The sequence below is a fragment of the Amblyomma maculatum genome, chromosome 1, assembly GCF_055883805.1.
Source record: "Amblyomma maculatum isolate TAMU_Amacu chromosome 1, ASM5588380v1, whole genome shotgun sequence".
NCBI lineage: Eukaryota > Metazoa > Arthropoda > Arachnida > Ixodida > Ixodidae > Amblyomma > Amblyomma maculatum.
In genome coordinates, this window is record NC_139344.1 from 157,098,251 (window position 1) to 157,124,293 (window position 26,043).

General features: G+C 47.1%; 1 protein-coding gene across 4 annotated transcripts in view; it reads right to left on the reverse strand.

Moving 5' to 3' along the window:
• LOC146204717 (GTPase-activating Rap/Ran-GAP domain-like protein 3) overlaps nt 1-26,043 on the reverse strand; it is a 444,973-nt gene that overhangs the window by 105,714 nt on the left and 313,216 nt on the right. For all 4 annotated transcript variants that reach the window (XM_084589436.1, XM_084589435.1, XM_084589438.1 and 1 more), the window contains exon 2: nt 13,896-13,965. In XM_084589436.1, the coding sequence (XP_084445562.1) occupies nt 13,896-13,965 (70 nt within the window). The remainder of the gene's footprint in view (nt 1-13,895; nt 13,966-26,043) is intronic.

The window sequence follows — 26,043 nt, forward strand, 5'->3', positions numbered from 1 at the left end:
TGAATGAATGTTTACTGGGCTAACTTGACCGCTATTCGATTATGGGGATTGCTGCAATGCGCGTGTGACGTCCTACAGGCTTATGTGACTAACATTTAACGTTACTTTCCGTATCAAAACACGATCAGCTTTTGGCTTCGGCCTAGAAAAGTTATGAATATAAATACCCCCAAGTCAGCTCCCTACTGCGAGCGACTGCTAGTGAAGGGCGATACAATAGTTTAATTTACATACAGGTTCAGTTTGTTCTCGAATATTTATTTAATGGATACAATTAGCGATTGCGACCGGAGAACCTGACGACCTCGCAAATAGAAGCGCAACATTTTGTGTTCTTGCTCTGCTCCCCTACAAAAGAGGGAGAGAGAAGAATACAACAAAGAAACGGCTCGCATTCTTTCGGAGCGGCGATTGTGCCAGTTGAGTGAGCGCGATAGTGCATACCCCCCGAGCTGGAGAGTGCGCTCGACAATAGAAAGGACATCCTAAAGTAATGCAAGCGGAGAGATCATCATCTAGACGACCCAAAGCTGCGATGAGGCGCCACAATGGGACCCAAAGCATCTATGCAATTTTGCGCTGCGCCCTCTCTTTTCGTGTTTCCAAGGCCCCCAACGGCGTCGCATCCCGTTGGCGTTAGTTACAAAAAAGCGCTCCGTTCTCTCGCCTTCGTCAAAAGGGCCCTCCCGAGTCGGCTTCTTCTCGCACGAAGCATGTTGAGAATGTACAGCTGCGCCGTCCGCGTGAACAGTAACATATCGCTAACATGGGCGTGCGCGGGTAGCGGTGTCATCTAGTTCGCAAAGGATACTCTTTGTATGTGCCGTAGTGCTGTCGCGTGCCGAAGGTTAACGCGATAGTGTGACCAGCTTGCACCTGACGAAGAGAAAATTGGGAAGACGCAAGCCTGCCTGAGTCACCATTTTAGTGGAAGCTGCAACCATGATGCTACTATAGACTGAATTCAAAAAAAAAAAAAAGACGGAACAACGGAACAATTTTAAAATTATTCTAATCAACAAAGCGTTGCCTAAACTGAGAGAAGTGACTGCCTGTCGGTTTGTTCAAATCTATTCACCGCGTGAGATGCGATAAATGCACAGGACAGCACAATCAGCCTGGACACAGAGAGTATACTATTATTGCAACCATGTGCATTTTTTCGCCAATATAATAATTTTCTGCATGAATTACGCATGCACGCGAAGTGGAATGGTAAAGTGTTTAGCTCCGGTATCAGCTTTGGCATTCTCCACACGAGTTGTGGCACACGCCTATAGCGCATACATCAGCTACAGCATTCTGCGCATAAATTGTGGCACTCGTTCCGCGTATTATATGGAATGTATATTTCATACAATTCACTGAAGATGTCCTAGGCTTAATCACTCTTGACCAATTTTGACACAGTCAGACCAGAAGGCACGCGAAAACGGTTATTTAAAGACCGCTCAAATGAGAAACACGCAGGCCACTCTTTGGGAATTGGCGGCAGTGTCCGCGGAGCGCCATAATGCATTTGATGCAAGAAGTGAGGCTCGCGCACACCGGGCTGAAACAACATGATGGGCGACAGCGTCCATGCAGCAGCCCGCCCGATTGTTCGGCGGCCCGAGAACCGAAGAAAGGGGTCATTTATGCAAAACAGTGGCTGCAGTTCCCTTGCTCATGCTGCCACATGTTTTCGCGGGGCTAACTTATGTCCGAAACCACGAAGAGGATGCTTGGCGACGGATATTTGATTGTCCACGGGGCCACCTCCTTTCTTGCTGCATCACCACGCTCAAAACTAGGCGAAAATTGACCCTGTAATGCGTATGCTCGAGAAAACGAGAGCACGCATCTCCTCAATTTGCTGCAACGGGCAGGTGCTATTGCCGTGCCGACAAAATTCTTTTTTCCTCATGGTCTACAGCAGACGCTGCACGAAATGCTTTGCAGTACTGGTGAAGCCCGTTCTATACAGACTGAACCCCGCTGCAAGGTCGTGCAGCGTCCAGGATCGCTACCTCGCGCCGCTCTAACTGTGTCGACTAGTTTCAACGAGTTCGACAGTGCGTTGAAGGACTTCGTGACAATGGCTCCGCTTGAGACCAATCTCCCGCGAGCGCTTCCATTACGCCACACACGCGGCGCCCTTGGAATTCGCTCACACGCATGCACGACTGCGCGTGCGCCGCTCGGGTTGCAGTGCAGGCTCCTTGCAAACCGCGCTGGCGGTGGTGACCCATGCGGTATATAGGGTTGTGTGCACTTTCGAAATTTTAAAAGAATCGAATTTTACCATATTCGATTCGCTAATCTAACAGCGCACATTCAGAACTATTCAGGACGATCACGAATGTTGGGATAGCTTTCGGATAACAGACGCAAAACTCAAATCGGGCATGCACCATAGGATTCTTTTCTAACGGCTGTTGCTGAAACAGTTCCCATCAGATTTCGCTGAGCACAGTGCTGCGAATGGTCTGCGCGCTCAGCAAATCATCACCCATCATGTCTGATATCCGAAGCCGCGGCTCACGACTCGTCGTCACTCTCACACCAGTTGAGTTGTGGCACATTCGCCGTCATCGTCAATAATAAAGGGAAATTTTCCGACGCGCATGAAACGATGGTCATAGATAAATATACCGCGTGCTTGGTGCCCCGCATTCAAGATCTCGAATGCGCCTTTCGATAGCTACACCATTAACTCCATTAGTTACAACGCTCACACTCTTTTCGCCGCCAGCTATTTGTGCAAATATTCGCGTAAGAAGCGAATAATCATACAAATGTGCGATTCGTATTCCATTCTGTTCTGTCCCTATTCAACTGAGTTGGCAGCTAAACTATTCGTGTCCGATTCGGTACCGAAGCAAGGCTATTCGATTCGATTCGATTCCGAAAAACTGTACACATTTTTCTGAAGACGGCAAAATGCGAAGCATGTGCCTTCGGTTCGAGGCTAAGGTTTCGAGGTAGGGCTTCAGGCAAAAAACGGCGACATCGGTAACTGAGGACCTTAGCTGTTGTAGCCCAATGTGAAATTTTGAGTCCGCTTAACGAACATTCAGAGGGCAGTGTTATATCGGTGTGTTTGTATCCGTTGAGTACGGATGGATGTTGGTGAAGACAGCGACATAAAATGCACAGCGCAAGAGAGTGGCAATAGAACACGCGGGATGGTCAGCTGCGGGGATAGCTAAATTAGTATTTAGACATCTAATTTGCCTTGTCTATTCACACGTTAGGACAGGCTCATGAAGGCCATGTGGAGTCCTTAAGGAAGTTGTGGACACCTTCAATATCCTCAGTGCACGTTTTTCTTTAGAATACATTTAGAGCCCTTCAGAAGGCAGATGACCAGTGTTATATTGAGTCTTTATACCCTACACTTTTGTATCGGCAGCCTTATCAGGGGTCTCTGGACACTATAGCGGTTTAAAGCAGTCCAAGTGCATTTGCATTCAATCTCCTGCAAAGACGTGCACACATCAACGCTCCCACATGTCAAGGCATGCCTTCATACTAAGGAGATGTTTGTGCCATGGCCGGTGAATTGCCACCTGTGTAATACGCCAGAGACCATTGATCTTTGTCTTATCCTGTACAGTGGTGCTGTGTTCTCCTGGGACACATTACATCGAACGCTTAAGAAGGGCTTTGAAATCACACACTATAGTATTCGGTCGGTTTTTGCCTATTGCGAAAAACTGTAGTGTGCTTTGAGATTAGTTATGTTGACGGGACTATTCAGTTTGTGGAAGCGTCGTACGATGGAGCGCCATGCCGAGTCTGCACGATAATCGAAGTCTCCGAGAGCAGCGCGCTTTGGTGCGCGAAGTATAGGTATATGCTGCCCTGGCAGAGCCGGCTAGCTGGTTACCGGATCTTGCTGCTTGTGTGTGCCTCCCGGAAATCCGGTTTTAGTGATGGTATGGAATTGCTGGTGTGTGGTGGGCTCGCATTCCGGTGATTTGAGGCATGAGCTGTATGCGTTCTTCTTTTCGGAATATCTTCCATGAAATAATAAAAGAAAAGCTGCGGCCGCGCTTCTGTACTCGTTTCCCGAGATTAATTTGTGGGTGCGAGTGTGTTTTACTCCAACGTTTTCTTTTTTTCCCCTGAGCTCGTCTTCTATCAAGGTCATGCCAGCCAGATATGGTTATGGGTTGCTTTCGACCGGGTTAAGTAGTCCTTCCACACTAAAAGTACTATTTGCACATCTCTAGCACGCGCTGCTCCGGCGGCAGCGCCGCACATAAGCACCGCCGGGAAAGACGGAAAGATTCGTAAAAGTACGTTTAGGTTTAACATGGTGACCATTTGGACAGTTTGTGTGACTAACATATTGGAACCAGCGAAAGACACAGAAACACAAGAAATGAAGTACACGGGACAGCGCTTGACTAACAACTGATGTTTACTCGAAGAAAAGTTTCTTCGAGTAAACATCAGTTGTTAGTCCCTTTCTTCGAGTAAACATCAGTTGTTAGTCCAGCGCTGTCCCGTGTACTTCTCTTCTTGTGTTTCTGTGTCTTTCGCTGGTTCAATACGTTACGTTCAGGATCTTCCTCCGGGCTGGCGCCGTGTTCTTTCGTTACGGCGCCAAGGCCTTCCGCGGCGCGTCGATGGGAGCTAAAACATTTCGTGCTTAAAACTCAGCTAGTGTCCCCTGATTCCAAATTTCCCTACATCGGACATGCAGTACGGAACAGACGGCTATTTCTGTTTGTGCCTCCGCTGCCTTTCTTCTCCCTCTTTTCGAACATTGTGCATATCCGAGACCATTCTAAGGTGACGGCCATTCTCAGCAGTGCAATCGAAAGTGCTGCACTTACATCTGAAGTAGCATAACGATGCACTTTATTCAATTGAATGGCTACAATGTTAGTACCGCAACGATCATTAAGTTTGAACAACTGCACACAGCGCCCAGTTTGGCAAGATAACATTGAAAGGGGAGCATTCCATCATTTCAACACAAAAGGTGAGAAAAACAAATAAACACTCCCAGTAACGTTTCGAAGATTAAACGTTCTTTCTGCGGGAAGGTATTTACCGACAAAAACACGCCCCTGTGGTAAAAGAAAAGGGAACCGCCCGCATAAGCATTTAAGCCGTGAGTTATTTCCCTTTTCACCCTTGGCATTTCTCTAAAGCGCTCACTCGATTCGGTATCGTTCGTGGGCTCAGCGCACAGGAAACAGCGCAGGCGCTCAAGGAAATTGCCTCGCCAATCTTTGGGGAAACTGCGGGCATTGTTGGAATGGCTCCAAGGAGGCCCACGGGCAGCGGCCGGAGGACAGAGGGAGCAAAGGCGCTGGAGAAAAACTAGAGCCAAAATAGCGATAGAGAAGAAAGAAGGGGGGTCAGGCGAAGCAAAGGCGAATTTGTGATACAGAAAATAAATAAATAAATAAATAAATAAATAAACATAGAAAGAAAGCAGAACGAACCAGCGAAAACTGCGGCGGCGAATTTTATCTCTAATGGGAACGTCGCTTTGAAAAGCGTAATCTCGTGGGCAAGGAACAAGTCACAAAGGAAGCTTAGAAGAAAAAGAACGCTGTTTCAGCATCATTAACGACCCGTCCAGGCCCAGATATTCTCGCTCGTCTATTTATTCGCCGCGCTGCTATTTCTTTATCTGCCATTCATTTACACTTACATACGGTTACATTATGTTTTCTGCACCGGATCGATGTGTGCATAATGGTTGCTTGTATGCGGCTGCTCAGAGCTTTGTATCGAGCACAAAGCGCCGTGCAGCTCCCGCCACCCCGCGCTCCCTCCTATCTTCCCAAACGGCTTACGTTTTCTGTTCTTCTCAGTCTGGTTTCTCCGTCGTATGTGACTTGCAAACAGCGCTGCCCTTGTTGAGCACGAACTCTGTGCTCGCGCTGCTCGTTGACTTCAGGTACCCCAGCATACGTGTCCTCCGATGGGATCGCCTTATCGCTCGCGAAAGGTAATGGAGATGCGCATTACATCTCCCAAATGTTCGGCGCCGGTGCGCGCCGACGTATATACCCCGCCCTCCAACGCAGCTCATCGCCAAGAACAAGCTCAGCGCACCGGGAGAATCGGAGCTCGCTACAAAGCCCGCGCGGAGAAGACTATCTGGGGGACCGAGGGGGTGGCGGGCCATAACGGCCGCGCCAATGGCCACCACTGCGAGCTGGACGGGTGTGCGGCCCGATCATGGACGGCCCCGTTGACAACAATGACAGCGCGCAGGTAGTACACCCATTCCGGACGATCTCGCAGAGCGGGCCGCCCTGGTGGACGGTGCCTGTGCAGGCTCACGTGCTCTGCCGCGGCACAGGTCGGGCTCGCCTTATGCACCGGCTATTCCGTCGTTCGCGGTCAAGGAATTGCATAGTACGAGGCTAGTGCTCCTCCGTAAGGCGTTATCGAGTCGTTGGTCGAGGAATGCTTCGAAAGCGAAATTTTCGCATTTGAGGCGCCAAGTTGTGTCGTGCTGACGGTGTTCTGTCGCAGTGACAAGTATACACGAATGCTTGGTTATGTCGAAGTGGTTATGTCCCGCTGCAATCAGTCGCCCTGCACGTGACACAGTGGATAAAATTCACCAGTAAATTATTAAATTACTGCGCATGCGATGAAACGTACATGTAATGACCCTGCATACAATGTCAAATAGAAAACTGAATATCGGAGTGCACCTATATGCACTTAAATAACGTACAAGTAGAATCTTTATGTTGTCTAGTTGGTGGCCTGCGATATCAGAATGACGCAGTTTGTTGCTCAAATTAAAAAAAAAAAGACTTCAACGACATTGCCGAGAAAAAAAAAAGGAGTGCGTCTGAAGAGCACACAGCAGATGCAGAGCAAGATTTCCCGAAGGAAAAGAAAAACTAATAATGCAGAGAATTTCAGCTAAAACTCTAATATCCAGCGAAGGTTCTAGCACCAGAAGCGATTTCGTTCCATCAAGGTCAAGGTCAAATGACATGGCTTAGGTCAAAGGTGAAGTCATTGTCGGGTCATAACTGACACTGATCATGGTTATTACGTATAGGCGCAGCATAGTGTTTATGCTTGGCTAACTGTTATAGCGTTGCTTTGCAGTTGTTGCCATGCAGCTGCTTTACAAGCAAGCACGAAAATATTTTGCATCCGTATTAATGCTTCGGCATTTAAACGAATGACCGATTTTTCTGTGTAGCTGCCGCCATGCGGTCGCAACGCGAGAAGGTGCCCTGAATTACACAGACTAAGCCGAATACGTACTGTACGCATACAGTGTACAAGGATACTCTTTTGGTTTTTGCTTTAGTTTTTCAGCCGTCACTTTAGAATCACCTAGCTACGCATTGCCTCAAATTGATCGCAGCGTCAGGTATTCGCACAGTGTGCAAATACAGCGTTACAGATTTTTGCGGTTCTACCTGTGTAATATTGTGTACTGTATGCTAGAGTAAACAAATGTTTCTTTTCGTAGAGATGTTCGCAGTCAATCGCAGCTGGTATATTGGGAAAAGGCCGAGCGCCAGCTGCAAAAAAAAAAAAAAAAAAAAAAAAGTGAACGTAAAGTTTGAACATTACGATGGAGCCCTTGGCCTAAAGAAGAAAAAAACAACCACTTTTGCCTCAAAATACGAACAGCATGTGCAACAACTGAATGGTATACTCCGCATTTACGGAACTTGCTTTAAAAATGACTTATTCTGCGAACGTGAGGCACGTATGTTTCGTAAAGGCGCTGGCGGAACATAAAACCAAAAACGCGCAAGCTTTCGACAACAACACCCGTAAAAAAAAAAAAAAGAAAAAAAAAACGAAAATCTCGAAAATCTCAAAAACTCTTACAAAACGTGTCGTGAATTTTTTCAGAGACTCATGTAGGTTGACAAAGACGAAGGGTTTGTCGCCATGCCGATAGATATGATCAGTAAAAAGGCGGGTGAAGCCATTCACTGGAATTTGAAGGCTACAAAATTGGAGCCAGGAAAGGTGAAAAGTCGAGCTATTACTTTGTGCGAACAGCTTGGCTTGCATAAGCTCGCAAACACCTTCCGTGATTGCAAGTGTCACAGCTTGGATGTATATTTTATTGCCAAAACGCATAAAGAACGTGTTCCTTTTAGGTGCATTGCTAGTAAACGAGATGCCTGGCAAAACAATGTTAGCTGTATATACCTTTTGAAACAGCTGGATACCTTGGCTGTGAATGACCTTTGTACTGTAAGGAACAGCCTCGAAATCATCTAATTCTTGCTTGACAACAAGTCACTAGGATATATATCCTTTCGATAGATATTGTTGACCTCTTCTACTCCATTCCGTGCGGAAGTTGTTGGTAGCCGTCTTGAATTGTATCAAAAATAACTTCCCGGTTGCTTTCCAGAATGCCGTGGGGATTTCTGTAGACAACTTCATGGCTCTATTGGAATTTTATTTATGCTCCACAACTGTCTTGTTTGAGAATAAGGTTTATGTTCAAAAGAATGGAATATGTATTGCGTCGTGTGCGGCATCGGTGCTGTGCAATATTTTTCTTGCGGGCCCGAAGGGAAACAGTTTGCACCTTTCAGATATTGTCATTAACATTACGGACGGAAGTGCTCGCTGGATTATTGTCCTCGTGCCCGTAAGTAATTGTTGTCTTTCGATTCTACACACTTGAAAATGGTAAAGCGCGCCATAGCCACGATATGCCTGAAATCTTCTCTAAAAAGAAATCATGTATTCATAAAGCGCGGGAAACCTTCGACGGCCAGATTCGCAAACGTCAACAGGCTGGTTTTCCTTCCTTGGTTTTAAGCTCTGTCCCCGAGGCGCTACTATAGAAAAAAGGTGAAGAAAGGAGGGAAAAGAAACAACGATGAAGGGAAAGCCTCAGGAATGATAGCTAAGCAATTGATGATTCTGCACCAACATAAAGTTGCTCATAATCAGAAGCATGTGGCCGTCAAGTACAAAGTTCCCGTCGTCTTTTCTGCCCAAGGAAGCCCGTATCATTGTGTAGAATGATCAGTTCTGGAAGTGATGTCAGGGATGTATGTGACAGTAAACATGCTAACCCTTTTGTGGAATGTGCTGTGGGGTTGGGTATAGCATCCCATCGACTTGTGGAAATATTTACATCGGACAAACGGGCCGGTGCACAAACTATCGCTGAAGAATGGAACAGGCTCAAATCTGCCAATTCACTTCAAGGAATGCGGGAAAGAAGTAAAGAAGGCTTGCGAAGCCAGACTTAAAGAAACCATAATCGTCTGCAAAAGTAAAGATACAACTTCACGCGAATTGATAGAGGCACAAAAAATCGCAAAGAGTGGGAATGCCTGCGTTAACCCTCCTTCGATCCCAGTACGTAAAAAAGAACGCACGTTTTTGGATATGTTTTAGATACTGTTGTATCACTCATGTCCCTTCCTGTGCCTTCTTTCTGATTTGCGCGCGTGTGCACCACCTTTTGTTCCCTTTTCATTTCCAGCCCGTCCTATAATGGCTATACAGGCAGTTTTGTAAGTAGCGCATGCTCTGTCGTCTCTCTGTGTGCCGTCTTTATTGCGCTTGAAATATTAGAAACATGCAAGAAAGCTCTGCGCTGTGATTTAAGTGTGCCCTCCAGGGAATTGAAATTGTGCTCTCAATGGGAACTGCTGCTTTAAATTCGCTGAAGCAGGATCTGCTGAATCCTTCTCGAAGGGCGACCTCCACAAACAATTCTCGCGCTAGCCGTCTGCTCTCAACAGAGAGTTTTCGTGCCACGCTCTACCGCGTGGCGATGCCACCATCTCGGACAGGCTGTTGTCGAGGAGGGATAGCCAGGGTACCGCAAGAGCTTTAGCAGAGTCGCTATCCAGGGCACGCGAAGCAGCAACACTAATTCCTACTTCGATCGAGCGAACGGAACGTCGTGGTAAAATACGACTCCCACCGATACTCGCCGAACTGGCTCAGAGCTGGAGAATTTGCATTTGCCTGCAACGCGGCGCTTCTTTGAAGCTTGTCGTGCAAGTCTCCCGCGCACTTGAAGAGCTTTAATTTCAAGCACGATTGGCAACAACTCCATCGGGTGTCGCGAGTTCCCATGAACCTACATGAAACTCGTGGTGCACACTGAGACACTACACTAAATAATTCAATGAACGGATGTCTATGCTAGCGATCTCTAAATAAGCGGCTATTAGGGGCGTATACTGCGCAACCCCACACGGGGCTCCATTTCTGCTACTAACGAGGGAGGCCAAAAATTACAGGAGGAAAGAATGACTTCGTTGAATGTGAACGTCTGTCACGCAATAAGGAGCATTTGCAAAATAGAAGAGAAAAGGGAAGACCAGGAGAGTAGGAAAAAATACAATACAGGTAAATGAGCGGTCAGTGGCGGTGCCGAAGCACAGATAGTAGCAAAGCAAACTCATGAAAGCAAGACAGTCGAGTAACAAGAAAAAGCGCTCGCTTCAGGACTGGAGACGCTAATAGACCGGGTATGTTCAATTAACGATGCGAAAGCGCTTGAGAAACTCGGAAGATGTGGAAAATATTAAAGAAAAGGTAGGAGAGAGGATACTCCAGACGAAGTTATTACGCCACCGGACCGCGCCCAATAATTGAAATGATATTGTTCAGTTGATGAAAGGGTCGAGTCAATGAGCAGAGGAGGTAATGAAGCGAGTTCTTCCTTCGCTTTTTTTTTTCTTCTTCTTCAGCTCTTCTCTTCCAGGAAAAAAAAAAAAAAAAAACGGCGCGGGAATGCGTGCGCGGGGACCGAGGGAGACCGATGTAATCACATTTATTTTAATCTCCGGGAAACGAAAGTGTCGCAACAATAACGAGCTCTGCGGCTCTCGCGGCGACTTTGTTTGCCGTGTTTAGCTTCTGCCATGGCGGCAGAAGCGAAACCAAGCGATAAAAAAGAAAAAAAGCCAAACCAAGCGTCGAGCTAACATAAGGGCGCGAATAAAACGAAATTGCTGTCCGAAGTCTGCGCTGGTCCCTTGTCGTGGCTTTATGTAACATATACAGCTTGTTAATTAGTTTGAAAACTCTTGGGTTTTAAACTAACCGCTGTTCTAAAGAAAGAAAGAAGAAAAAAAAAACAGTGATACATAAGGCGTTGTGACGGCCACAATGTCCGACACCCGTGCATGATCCTCTTTGTCTAGTTACTAAACATTTGTGTGCCTAGGTTTGTGGATACCGTCAGTCAAAGAAATAAAGGCAACGAGTGCACTATGGAAACACGTGAATTTAGCTGAAAGCGCACGCTGCACGACCTTGCCTGGAAGGAACTACGAAAAATGAAATGAAAAACAGATGAGGACTGTAGAAGGAAGCTGCCCCACTTAACGATGTTCTCAGCCCTTCACGCTACAGGAAAAGCATCTCATTGCCGAAAAATCTAAATATATTAAAATACTCGTAGCACAGAATTACAGTCATTGAAGAGCATACACTTTTCGTTGCTGATTTAAATGTCAACGGTTAACAATTATAAAATTATAATACTTTAAATCTGGTGAGCTGAATGCGTGATCGATATACTAACCAAAGTGTCTCGTGTTACCTGCGCTCTATATATTGCACATAAAAGAGGAACGCCGCCGACGATTCTGCGTAGCCATTCTCATATTGTGGCGAAGCGTGACCAAATAAGCAACAAAAAGTGCTGGACACTTAAGGCTCCGGCTTAAGTGCACGATTTGAAATCATTAAAAGCTTCCGTATCTAGCTTCCCTTGCGGATCCTGCTTCGCGTATGTGTTTTGCTACATCCGCAATCATTCATTCCTTAATTAGTGCCCCTATTATATAAAACATACTCATTATCATATAGCCGTAATCTACCATGTTATGCGAAAGGCCAGGTTCGTGCGGCTGCCGGGCTTTATATCTTCGGCATAGATTAAAGCCCGGCATTAACCAAGTCACAAGGATCCTGGCCAGTGGCTTCGATTACCATATCCAAAAGAAGCTACTAGAGTTTGCAGCTCCTCCCATGTTATGTGGTCTCGCGAACAAGCAGCCGACCAGCCAGTCCCTGGCCGGTCATATGTGATTTTTCGTTCACAACGTCAGCGCGACAACGCCGGATTTTCCGGAGAACGGGGCATTCAACGCTGTCACGTTAACCATTTATTTTCACGAGATAGCGTTAAAGGCCCTGTTCCGAAGAAAATCAGGCGTTGCGGGTGTTACAAGCGAAAAATTAAGGTTACTGCTCAGGCACGTGGTCGTTGGCAGGAGGCGATTGCGGATTGGTCGTCGGGTTTTGGGAAGTCACGAAAGCACATGACATTGGCAGGAGCTGGTCTTTCTCCTCTTTCGAGATTTTCACGTATGCCCAGAAGGGGCTTATATAACGTGCGGTGAGAGGGACACTCTCGAACACGTAATTTGAGAATGTGCTGGGCAGCCAGCACATTCCCAAATTAATGCCGAGCAAAAGATAGAAAATAGAGAAGCCTGGGAGCCCTTGCTGCTGAGCGAGGACCCTGCTCAAAAGCAAGAAGCCATCCGCCTGGCGGCTGAGGCCGTGAAGCGACAATGTATTTTCACCAGACTTTAGTTTGCGAGGCTCCTGAGTAGGGCTCCTTTAAGCCAGCGTGCCGGGAGGGGGGTCCAAAAAAAGAGTTTCATTCCGGTGGAAATAAAAGTTTTGATGATGATGATGATGATAATGATAGGCAGCAGTTGCCACCTCAGACTCCTCCTTTGAGGGAGGAGGCTAAGATGAAACTGGAACCTCCCAGGGCCCTTGCACGAGGAGTAAGGACGACGATCCTAGGCCTCGCGGACACGTTCATGCGGCTTGGTTAAAGCGGGGTTTTGTAAGTATCTATATCGCGCCGTTATTCTTGTAATTGGGTATCTTACGAGTCTTAATATGTGCGAGATAATGGAGTGACAAATAAAAGATGTGGTGACGAAGCGAGTAGCAAAGTGCATGTACGCTAGCTGGGATACGCAAGGAGAGGTGGGAGTCATTACAGCTATCGCCTCATACCCTCGAGACGAATCTTAACTGTCCCCCTCAATCTTTTCCTCTCTCTTCTTCGCAGCAAGAGATGCACTCATGTTTTACGCTTGCCGTTAAACATGTGAAGCTGAGGAACAAATAGCATCTTGCATTTTTAACGAGGTGTTGCCGACTTTTTTTTTTTTTTTTTCACGCACAAGCGCATTGTTTTCGGCACTGCCCATCTTATTGTTGCAATTAGCCTACCTTGACACGCTACTCAGAAATCACCCAAGAAAGTTACGCCACGATTACAAAATCGGGGTCATTATCATAATCATCAGCAGCACCAGCAGCCTATAGCTACATCCACTGCAAAGCAAAGGCCTTATCACCGCGAACTTCCTTATCTCACTTGACCTCCTAATTTTCTGCCACCGCCTTCTACGCTCGCCTTCCATTTGACTCCAGTTTGTTACCTTTAGTGACCACCGTTTAGGTTGCGTTCGCATTACATGTCCTGCCCATGCCTATTTCTTCTTCCTAGTTTCGAGTAGAAAGTCATTAACTCTCTTTTGTTCCCTGACCAACTGTGCTTTTTTCCTGCGTCTTATTATCATGCTATCAATTTTCTTTCGACAACTCACTGTGTTGCCCACAATTTAGGTTTAAAAGCGGGGTAATGCCAGATTATTAACTAAAAAAAAAAAGACTTAACATCTAGGAGGTAAATCGAATCATTATTTCTACAAGTTTCACTAATAGATATGGGCTATCTATTAATCAACGCATTTCATCTATGAAACACGCGTGCATAGAGAGTAGAGAAAGCTTGCTCTTGAAAAAAGCTTGAAAGCTTGCTTTGAGCGCAGAAAATGCGTCGGCTTCGTACTATCCGCTTTAACCTTTCTTTTGTTTGTACCGATTATTTTTTTTTTTTCTCTCTTCTCGAGTCATCCCTAAGGACTCACCATTTCCACCGAGCCATAATGGCGCCTGCTGAAGACTCCTCTCCTTGCAGCAAGGTCAGTCGAAGACGAACTGCGTGTAAAGAAAAGAAAACGGAAGGCAAACATCAGAATGAGATCAAAAAATCGTTCCAAAACGTCAGGTTTGTTATCGCTCACAACATTCATGCCAAAGAAGAAGGCAGCTTTTTTTTCGTCACTGATGAAATCGAATTAACAGCATGCACAAAACAACATTGCATTTGAAAACGGCCATTTTACTCGCAGACTTTTTCTATCGCCTGCCAATACACCTTCAGCTTAGTACTCTCCAAGACGAGTAAAGTTTCAATTTTCTTCTAGTCTTTTTTTTTTTTTTTTTTTTTTTTTTTTTTGTCTGCGCGCACAGCTCTGGGACCCTCAGAAAACGGGACACTTTTAGTGTTGCGAAAACGTCCGACGTGCGAAATTCGTTTGCCGGCAGAACAGAATGGCAAATGCGTAAACGGAACAAGAACGTACGGTTCCAAATATAGGCGCTCACCGAACACAAATGGCCAACGCCAGGACACCCCAAGCGCAGCAGGTTTGCGTATACTGAACTTGCGACAGCGCAGCTTTCACATACGTCAGATACGTCATTCGACGGAATAGTTCTGACACAATATATCGGATGGTTGTGGAACTAGAGCGCTGCAAAAACGCGGCTCGCGCAGGTGGCGTTGTCACTAAGTGTTTGATCGATGGCAGAAGAACGGGTTGGGCGCACTACAAGACGATTCCAATGCGTTTCCATGTTTTGGCCTGTGAAATAAACAGAGCACAAAACGAAACGAAAGAGCATTTCGGCCCCGCGTTTGCAAATACGGTGGCATAAAACCCTCGTGTTTCGGGCGATTTTCAGGAAAGCGCATCTTATGCAGACACTCTGCGTCGAATACGGAATTCGATTGGAAGAAAAATGGTGGCGCGGCTTTTTCTGGCCGTTTTATCAGTTGCCATTTCGAGCCAGCAGCCAATACGATTGTAATCTTGTTATTTTAAAGGACGAGCGATGGGGCCAAAGACGTATGAGTCGTGCGCGGTTAGCTGCAGTATGGCAGAGCAGACGCTGCGAGTCGCAAACACTTTAGCGTTTAGTTTTTTTACGACTTGAGTGGTGCATTTGTTTCTTCGGCATTGCTACCAATAGCAGGATTTTTTTTTTTTTTTCAATGTCGATGGAAGCGTGCGTTCGAGGAAACTGTCCATTCGATTAGTGCGCGCAAGACATGAGAGAAACAAATAGAAATAAATTAGAGGGAACGAGCAAAAAAAAGCTCGCTCTCTTGCTTTTTTGCGCAAAATAATTACCACCTAGCTTCAATAGGAGCTGAGCTCTAGTGCCTAAATACGCTTACGGGGTGAAAGATCGTCCGAATATTTATTCAGCCTTCTTGATGAAATATCAATATACCACCATCATTACGGGTCTTGGGGAGAAAAAACGCAGCATATATGGTTGCTCTCACCCAGCTCGGGCACGGTAGAAGCTTAGAAGAAAAATGAATCATTTGAAGCGATAAAGTTTCAATCCTGGCCCCTAGAGTAAGACGAGATGCGGCGCTGAAAAAGTGAGAAATTGAGGACAACGGTTCTAAGGGAATGTTCTCAAAATATATAGCGTTGCGAAATGGGGAATCAAAAAATTGCGAAGTAAACATTTGAGGCGTTTCAGGACGAGAGAACCCAAAGTTTACATTGAAATGTACAGTGCGGGAGCCCCCTTCCCTTTACCCCTTTCCAGAAAAAAAAATAAAACGAAGGAAAAAAATTTAAACAAACTCGCAGGCGTCGTTAATGGCTTTGATCCTTCCGCGCAACGCTCCAGAAGTGCTTCAACACATTCTCCCCTCTCTTCCTTTTCGGCGCCCTTACGTTACCGGTCGACATCCCATTTTCACCTTCGATTACTTGAAGTGTACACGGCAGAAGACTGGGCTGCTCCCTAGACTGCACTGGTTTGCTTCTTTCAGTGGTGTCGCTTATCCGGCAGAAACCCGGAGAAGATTCCTTCTCACAGCCGGGCGGCCTGCGCCGCTGTGCAGTGCGAAAAAAGCGCTACACTCCGCTCACGGGAGCATTCCTAGTCGCCGAGAGGTGCGCACACATACTGCACCAGCAGTGGAGACAGAACTCCCGATTACCGCCCGATCGATCACCTGAGAAACGTTGTTCCGATAGCGGCCTAAGCAACAAATGAAAGTTGGGGAATGCACTCTGTTTAAACGCGTTTTCTTTTTTCCGCTCCTTTCTCTCTCTCTCCTTTATTTCCTCCACCGTTCCTCGGTCGCACTCGCGGTCTTGGTTCTGTTCGATACCACTCGCTGAAAGCAAAATAAGGGGACTCGATGGCGGTGCCCGACTGGTGCTTAAGAAGGTGCGTAGGAAAACAGAGCGAACTTATGTTTGACATGTCAAATGTCACACACACCGACTTTCGTCGAGGGAAAGCGCGCGAGCTACGCGACACACACATCGTCTTATGATGTACAAGAGCGCTGCACTATACCAAGGTGCCGTCACAGCTCACCGCGAATGCTGATTGCTGAAGTATTCAATCTGAATGAGATTTTCGATTTTGCTAGAGCTTTAATGGACGTGTGGAAGATTGAGAAAACGTTTACTACGCGGCCCAGTTCTGACTGGCTGAATCAAGTGGATAGGCTGAAACTGGAGTTGGACGCAGCTGGCCAAAAATAGCGGCTGTGGTGTTGATCGAAGCACAGCTTGATCAGCAGCCCAGCTGTCCATCAGGAATAAGGGACGCTTGAGCGGGGCATTCGTTTCAATGTGCACAGAGCTGATGAAGGAAAATACATGAGCAAAGAAAAAGTAAAGGATGTGCGGGCGCTGGAATACCAAACAGAGAGCTTCGCTCTGAGCTTAGACTCATAGCCGTAGAGAGCACTTACCAACACGCCTGAGCAGAGCACATGCGGGCCCGCTTGTAGGCTCAAAGCTTTGGTCACCGTCTCGCATTGCGTTTCGTTTATCCTATGCAAGCGCATATTTCACAGGATGCTGTGCCTCGAAGTTCCACATTGCCTACGCTAGGAATAAAATCAACACACGGTCTCAATGCGGCCACTCTAAAATAAGCAAATCTTAGTGAGTAAAATAACCACATTTTTCTCTGTCTTCATAGCTACGAATAATCCCCCGTGTTTTGCTGGAGCTGAAAAATGCCGCAGTCATTTGTTCATTTGTATTGTTCCGTTATACATTTTCCTTTCTCAATATCGCGCGAAAAAGAAAATTTACGACCATCATAGCGTATGCATATAACGCTACCACCACGCACGTTTTGTAACTGCTCAGTACTTGAAGCGCAGTTTTAAATTAAATATGTGAAAGGTCACCATCTTTTCAGCTCAGCTTCATTCGCTCGTTTTCGTTATCTCTCTCTCTCTCTCTCTCTCTCTCTCTCTCTCTCTCTCTCTCTCTCTCTCTCTCTCTCTCTCTCTCGCTCTTTCCATCCATCCATCCAACCATCCATCCATCCATCCGTCCGTCCGTCCGTCCGTCCGTCTATTCTTTTATGGTCTATTTATTGTCAGTGCATCTCAAAAACTCAGGTGGCCGAACATTCTGGAGCACTCAACTACGGCGCTTCTCATAGCCTGAGTTGCCTCGATACGTTGAACCCTATAAACGAAACGAAGTGAAACTTAAATCTGGATAACGAGAATATTCAAGCGTCATGAGCCGACGAACAAATGCGAGCGGAAAACTTCTCCGAAATCACTTACAGGTGAGGTCACGGCGAGGATTTCATATGCATCGTTCGAGGTCTCAGCATCCTTTCAAGGCTGAGGAAAGCCTGCTTTGCTAAATTCAACTCTACCTGCGACAGAAAGTTTGCGATGCTCCTGCAGTCATTCAGCTACACAAAGCTGACATGAGTGGCCTCCTTGTTCAGGTGTCCAACACGCAGGAAGAGAAAATGCCGTTGAGTCAGAGCTTGGCCAACGGATGACGCCTCTTGTGCTTTCCCGCAACAAGGACAGAGAGTCTGGTGGCCGGGTTCCAAGCACATAGTAATGCCGAAGTGCGATGCGCAAGTTGCTCAGTTAGCAAGAAAATGGAGCAAGTTATATTTGCGCGCCTGCTGTCACCGGTATAGTTGACTGAAACCTTGACGCGCTTAACCCTAGGGAGCGAGAGCTCGCCGCTCCTTGTGTTCTGTGCAAAGTCGAAGCTTGCCCTGCTTAGTGTGCATGTCATTCAGGGTATACAAATGGAGGATGACGTCCAAAATACCGCTCGTTTGAATGATGGCAAGGATTTTTTTTTTTGTCTGTGTGTGCCAGCGCAACAGTGTCCGATGTAGTTATAAATGTGGGATCATGGAGAGAATAATTTAGTGTGATAGGACAGAAGCAGAAGGCCGGCTTTTCTTTAATAAGGAACTTTACTTTTAGCGATTATATCAGCCACGATAGGATTGTGGCTGTGTTGACTAAGCTGCTCCTTAGCAGTACAAATCTATCGAGGTGAGCAGAAATTTAAAACCAAAATACGAGTAAAGGTCGACCACCCACAACGCCATGCCCTGGAAAGTTCCTTCGACAAGCAATATAACTTTTTGTTTTTAGCAATATAACTTACTTCTATAGATCGTCTAAAGATCGAGCCCGGTGCTGCAACAATATGTCACGTTGGTGAGCTTCCGAGCTCAGCATGGCCAACTATATGCTACAGCATAACGCAGCCGAGACTGAGGCTCGAGCAGTGCGCGACCAACACCAGATGACAAAAGCTTCGTACTTCCCTTTATTTCCTTAAAGACCTGGACGTATTACATAAGGGGTGGGGTACAGATATTCCGCAGTTATTCCTCGTAGTAACCACCGAACCTCTCGTTCGTGGGCGCTTGCTCGTGCCAGCCTGACCTCGCCAGGTCACCCTTTTAGCAGGAGCTCGGTGGACATGCCGGGAGAGAGCGCGCTGTTCGGTGCCACCGGCTTTGGAGCGCCAGCGACCCAGCGGACCGGACGGCGCGAGGGAGCTTGCTGCGTATGTCGCGCACACTCCTGCGTGTAATTAACGAGCTTCCAGCTAGAAAGTCGAGCAAGAGAGCCCGATTAGTCCAGGCTGATACGGCTTCGCCGAGCTGCCGAGTTCGTTTTGCCCGCCGCAGCACTGCCTGCTTAGTTGCTAATGAATGGGGAAAAGAGTGAAAGATTGTGCTACAGGACGCGCGTTCGAGCCACCAAAGAAGCGGCACTACACAAGTGCGCTTGTGACTCTTTCATGGACCTGGAAGCTCCGGAGGCAGTCGGGGATAAATAACGTAAACAAGAGTCTGTCGAACAGTCCCCCTCCCTAGCCATCTCTTTTCTCTTTGCTCTCTTTTTGACCAAGGAGTTCGGAGGGCGATTAGAGTAAGCTACGTTGTTTTTCCTCTGGGTTTTCTTTCGAGTGCTGTTTATGCGCTGTCAGCGAACGCTGAGGAATCAACGAAGACTGCACGTTGCTTCATTCTGCCAAGTTTTCTGTCACCTCTTCAAAGGACAGAGTACATCGTTCAGCCGGGTGCATAGCGTCGAAAATGCAGGCAGAGGTCAGTGAGATTGCGGGATATTGGTCGATGGAGCAAAGTGACACGGCCACGACTTATCTCGCAGTCCGCCAACGCTTGTGCCGGGCTCCGCGCACGCAAGCCAACGCTATAGCGTTCTCCGGCCAAAGCGGCGAACTACGAAATCTTTCCGCGTCATTCCTACAATGCGGACGCAACGAGCGCGCATTATGCAAAATATTTTCCCCAGCAGTCGAAATAAACATGGAACAGCTTTCACGAAGGGCGTCCTTCATAGCCCATATCATTGTTTCGGAATTAGGAAGCAGCGGGCATCATTCGACGTGCACACAGTATTGAGCGAGCTCGTTCACCATATCGCTCCAGCCAGACAAAGACACGGACAAGAGCAGCGCCTGTGTCGTTTTCATTTCTCTTTCCTAGTTGTCTTCGACACGCTGGAACAATATCACAAACGCATTAAATGATAAGCGTATTCACTTCGCGAATGCTTATTTCCTTATCGCAGGTTTATTTGAACTCTCCCCTTCATGGATCACTGCCTTGTCGTGGCGGAGGGGCTTGCGAAACTCGATGAAGTCGTGAGCTCTGCTGTGTAGGGCCACCCAAGATAGACAGGTCACGGCAGAGAGTTCTGACAAAATGTGATTCACTGGAGAAGGTAATGGCAACCCACTCCAGTATTTCCTGCCAAGAAAACCCTATGGCCAGTCACAATACCATTATCGATATGGCGCCGGAAAATGAGCCCCCCAGGTTGGAAGGCGTCCCACATGTTACTGGGGATGAACAAAGGGCGGTTCCTAGTAGCTCCAGGACGAATGAAGCGGCTGGGCTAAAGCCAAAAGGACGCTCAGTTGTGGATGTGTCGGGAAGCGACCGGAAAGTCCGATGTTGCAAGGAGATATATCACATAGCAACATGGAATGTAAGATCTATGACGCAAGGTAAACTGGATATCGTCAAGCGAGAAATGGACAGATTGAACATTGATATCTTGGGTATCAGCGAGCTCAAGTGGACCGGAATGGGAGAATTTAACTCCGGCGACCATTATGTCTTTTATTGTGGGCACGAATCCAAGAGAAGGAATGGGGTCGCTCTCATAGTAAACAGAAGAATGGGCAAAGCAGTGCTAGGGTACAACCCCAAAAACGACCGAATGATTTCACTTCGGATCCAAGGTCACCCTTTCAACATAACAGTTATCCAAGTCTATGCACCGACCACTGCTGCTGAAGAAGCTGACATTGAGAGATTTTATGCGGACCTACAATGCCTTTTAGACCGCACCCCATCATCAGACGTCGTTTTTCTCATAGGAGACTGGAATGCTAAGGTCGGGAGTGAAGAAATATCCGGAATTACAGGCAAGTTCGGTCTTGGTGAGCCAAATGAAGCTGGGCAGAGGCTAGTAGAGTTCTGTCAAGAAAACAACCTGACCATAGCGAATACTCATTTTCAACAGCACAAGAGGCGCCTGTACACATGGATTTCACCGGACGGTCTGTACAGGAATCAGATCGATTATATTATTTGCCGGCAGAGATGGAGAAGCGCTATACAAGCAGTAAAAACAAGGCCTGGGGCCGATTGTGGCACCGATCATCAGCTTCTTGTTGCCAAAATTAAGCTTCGATTGAGGAAAACGCAGAAAACTAGAAGGCCTTTCAGGTATGATCTGGATCAGATTCCATTAGAATATGCTGTGGAAGTGAGCAATCGATTTCAAGAATTAGATCTAGAAGACAAAGAGCCCGAAGAGATGTGGACTGATGTTCGTGATATAATACAAGAAGTTGCTACTAAGGTAGTTCCAAAGCAAAAGAAATGCAAAAAAGCAAACTGGTTATCTGAAGAGGCTTTGCAAATAGCTGAGGAAAGGAGGATGGCAAAAGGTATGGGGGAAAGAGAAAGATACAAGGTTCTCAATGCGGATTTTCAGAAAATAGCAAGGAGAGATAAGAATGCCTTCTTGAACATACAGTGTCAAGCAGTTGAGGACAACAGCCAATTAAGGAACACAAGAGCTCTGTATAAGACAATCAAAGATATCAAAGGAAGCTTCTGTGCTAAGCTGGGCGTGATAAAGGACAAACGAGGCAAGGACCTCACTGAAGCCTCAGAGATAAAGAAGAGGTGGCAGGAATACACAGAAGAACTGTACAAGAAGGACCCGGATGTGCAAACCCAACATAGGACGGTTGTGATTACTGATCTCGAGCCGGGCATCCTGAAGAGTGAAGTTGAATGGGCCTTAGCCAGCCTTGCTAAGAACAAAGCTAGCGGAATTGATGGTATTCCAGCTGAGTTGCTTCAAAACCTCAACCACGACGCTGTTAACACACTGCATACATTATGTCAAAAGATTTGGACAACCCTGCAGTGGCCACAGGATTGGAGGAGGTCAGTTTACATCCCCATTCCAAAGAAAGGCAGTGCCAAAGATTGTTCCAACTACCGCACGATCGCGCTTATTTCGCATGCTAGCAAGGTGATGTTAAAAATCCTGCAAGGTAGGCTGCAGCAGTATATGGATCGGGAGCTTCCGGACGTGCAAGCTGGGTTTCGCAAGGCCAGAGGAACTAGAGACCAAATTGCCAACCTTCGCTGGATCATGGAAAAAGCAAGAGAGTTCCAGAAACCCATTTACTTCTGCTTTATTGATTATGCGAAAGCGTTTGACTGCGTAGATCACAGCAGATTGTGGCAAGCTCTCCAAGAGATGGGAGTTCCAATTCACCTCATCTGTCTCCTCAGGAACCTTTATGAAGGGCAAGAGGCCACAGTCAGAACTGGGCATGGTCTTACTGATTGGTTTCCGATTGAGAAAGGGGTGAGGCAAGGCTGCATACTGTCGCCCTGCCTATTTAACCTATATGCAGAGTGCATCATGAGGAAGGCCGGTCTGGACGAGTCTTCAGCTGGAGTGAAGATCGCTGGAAAACGCATCAACAACCTTAGATATGCGGATGATACCACTTTAATGGCAGAAAGTGAATTGGATCTCAAGAGACTTCTGATGCGCGTACAAGAAGAGAGTGAGAAGTTTGGGCTTAAACTGAACATTAAAAAGACGAAGATCATGGCATCTTGCCCTATCAAGTCCTGGAGCATCAATGGACAAGAAGTGGAAGCTGTGACAGATTTTCTGTTCTTGGGCGCCAAGATTACCTCGGAAGGAGACTGCAGCCATGAAATTAGGAGACGCCTGCTTCTGGGAAAGAGAGCAATGGTTAGCCTTGACCGCCTAGTAAAGAGCAGAGACATTAGTCTGCCAACCAAGATCCGTATAACCCGTGCTATGGTCTTTCCAGTTGTGATGTATGGATGCGAGAGTTGGACTGTGAAAAAGGCTGACCGCCGAAGAATTGACGCGTTTGAATTGTGGTGCTGGCGAAGACTCTTAAGAGTTCCTTGGACTGCCAGAAGATCAAATCAGTCGATATTGTCGACCATAAACCCTGACTGCTCATTGGAGGGTCAAATTCTAAAGTTAAAGCTCAGCTACTTTGGTCATCTGATGAGAAGAGAGGAGTCGCTGGAGAAAGATTTGATGTTGGGAAAGGTTGAGGGTCGCCGGAGAAGGGGTAGGCAGCGATCGCGATGGTTAGATGGCATTCTCGAGGCATTGCAGATGAAGCTATGTGATGTTAAGAAGATAGTGAGAGACCGGAAAGCGTGGCGTGACATGGTCCATAGGGTCACGAAGAGTCGGACACGACTGAACGCCTGAACTGAACTGATTTGAACTCTAGCTGTGGCTTTCCGTATGTAAGGCTACGGCCAGCCATGATTAAATGAGGAGCGTGTTCACTGCACCAGAATATATGGCAAAGACTATAGTCAACAAAGAAAAGGAAGTAAAGGAATAGTCTTTCGCAAATACGCGTATTTTTTGGATTATGCGATTGCAACGCATCAGGATATACTGCTTCACTCAAGGCAGTGCAGAACAAAGAAGCCAAACGGAATCTATATCTTTCTATTTTTGCTCCATTATAGTGTAACTAATGTTTGCTGCTCTGTGAGATAGCCGCGAGATTTAAAATACGGTGCATGACCCTATCGGTTAGGGGGACGGGAGAATAATGGGGTGCGAATGCGCATGCTCAAGTTGAAAGCCGCACCTTTCGCCCTTTCAGCGCAGCATTCTGGGCCTGAGCCCTCGCTCCTGCTATTCACCTATCCCTCTAACCAACCGTGTCGCCCTATCTTAAATCTCGCTAGTAACGCAGTGGGCATAGAATATTCGGAATGGCTATAAGATTTGTGCCTCGGTTTCCACGACCAGAGAGAGGTAGCTGCAACTGCTAGATAAGATATATGTTCAGATAGGTTTTGATACTGATAACTGCAAATTTCAAACCAAGATTATGTTGTCAGAACAAGAAAAATAGAAACAGAAAACGGGCTTGAAGAATTGAAGGTCGTCAACGACAAATACACTGTAACAGTCCTGCCATCAAAGAACTAAAAATCAGCTCTCACACGCTTGCGTTCACTGTCCCTGACTCAGTTCGCTCTATTCATTTCAATTATAACAGGGGCGCTAGAGGTTTGTGACAGCCCCGAACTCACGATACAAACTGCAGCTAATATCAGTGCAGATTTCGTGCAGACGAAGTTTCATTCTTTATTTTTTTTCTTTTTTCCTGTCGCATCATCAGTCGCCTGCTCGAACGCGGGTAAGCGCTGCGGTGCTTTCCTCTCGCTCCCCTTCTTTGCAAGAGGCTACGGTCCAAACCAGGGATGCATACGGTAAACTAAAACAAATCCAGCCAAAAGACAAAAAAAAAGAAAAGGAAAGAAAACGACACATACACGCAGGTGTAAGGGTGGTAGGGGAGGGGTATTAGGGGATATGTGTACAAGTGCAACTCCTTTGGTATTAATGCATTAATAAAAATTCGCATGAAACTAGATTACACGCATCAGCACTTAACGCAGGCTTGCGCACACCTGGTGCCGCTTGAGCCAAGGAACCTGTCGGTCGCTTCTGCTGGTTAATTTTTAAAGAAATAACTTTTACCGAAGTAGGGCGGAAACTTAAATGAAGAAAACAGCGCCAAGTTGATGAAAAATTTCGATGCCGGACACATAAGGGCTAACGAGCGTGTGGGAAAGGCCGGGACGCGCGTGCCCGGTGCTCAACCTTGCCGCCGCCGCAGCGGAGGGGTGTCTGCGCTGCGGGCGCTCCTCGCGCAGCGCGTCTATCGACCGGCCATTTAATGGCGCGGTCGCCAACGCGGCCGACCGCCGCGCGGCGGGTGGCGCGAGAATAAAGAACGCGCCCAGGACACAAAGGCAGGCACGTCGCGACAGCAAACTGCGCACCCACGCGATAAAGGAAAGCCAGCGTTCCGTGCCCGGGGTCACGCCCCGTAGCCAAAGAGGAAATAAAAGCGGTCAGCGGCCCCGCCAAATGAGCCCCCCCCCCCCCCCCCCCCCTCTCCCTCCCCCTTGGTCGTCGCGGGACCCACCTGCCCCGAGGGGGCGTCTTCGCGGACCCGTCCCCCGCAGCGCGCGACCCAGGGCTGCGACGACGCAACACTGGCGAAAATGTTGGGTGCCAATCGTTCCCGCGAGAAACTTGCGAGCCGGAAACTTCATTAACTCTTTCAAAGCCATATTGGTGGTTCACAACTGACGCGATGAAAGGAGTCGGCGCAACTGAGTTCCGGCGAGTCCTTTGTCAGGCTCGCGTCCTGTGCGCTCAGTGGAGCGTGCGAACGAGCGACCAGAAATCTCGTTGAGTTCTGTCCTCAAGGCACGCGGATCAAAGGCAGCAACCATAGCTTGTATTCCTTTCCTTCGCTTAAAAACTCTGGTTGGTTAGTAGTAAGGTGAGAATCTGGGCGAGTTTCATGGGTTTCATAATCCCATCACACATAAGGAGCGACTGCAAACACTACCATTGGTCGGTTTCTCCCGGCCGACCCGCAGCTAAGAAGTACCCATCCTGGGATGTAGAAGTGTCATTGGTTAACGGAAGCGTTATTAGCTAAATGATATACAACAAAACGTGTTTAAACATTTCGTTAGCGCCATGTTATCAGTGGCAGAAATGCTTTTTCAGAAGAGTGGTCCAAACGTGAGCGTAATTAAGCATCTGTCATCACTTTACAAAATGCAAATGGTAAAGCCCTGCGTGCGATGCGTTCTGTTTCAGTTTCGTAAGAAAAAAAAAAGAAAAACGTCCGGTTTTCTCGCGCCGTAGGGCTTTGGAAAATGACTTTTTCTGCGCTTCAGAAACTGAAGTGGCACAGTCTTCTTCCCGTCTTCGAATTCCGCATTGTCACTAATTGCCGAAGTGAGAAAAAATTCCATTGAAAGTACGGAGTTTTCATTAACTAGTTGCAAATTTCGAAGGATTTCACCCTAAATTGTACCAACCGAGGGTGCGAGTTTGTTACTGCAATTGTTTTTCTATATTGAACTGTTTATTTTCACAAATTTTTGAAAGTGTTCGGTGAAACGCTCTTGATGAGGGCGCTGATACCCGTGCCTCTCTAAACGCCCTATACCTTGACGTATTAGCGAAGTATGAACTTCAAGTGGCTGACTGCCACGACACAACTTATCGTA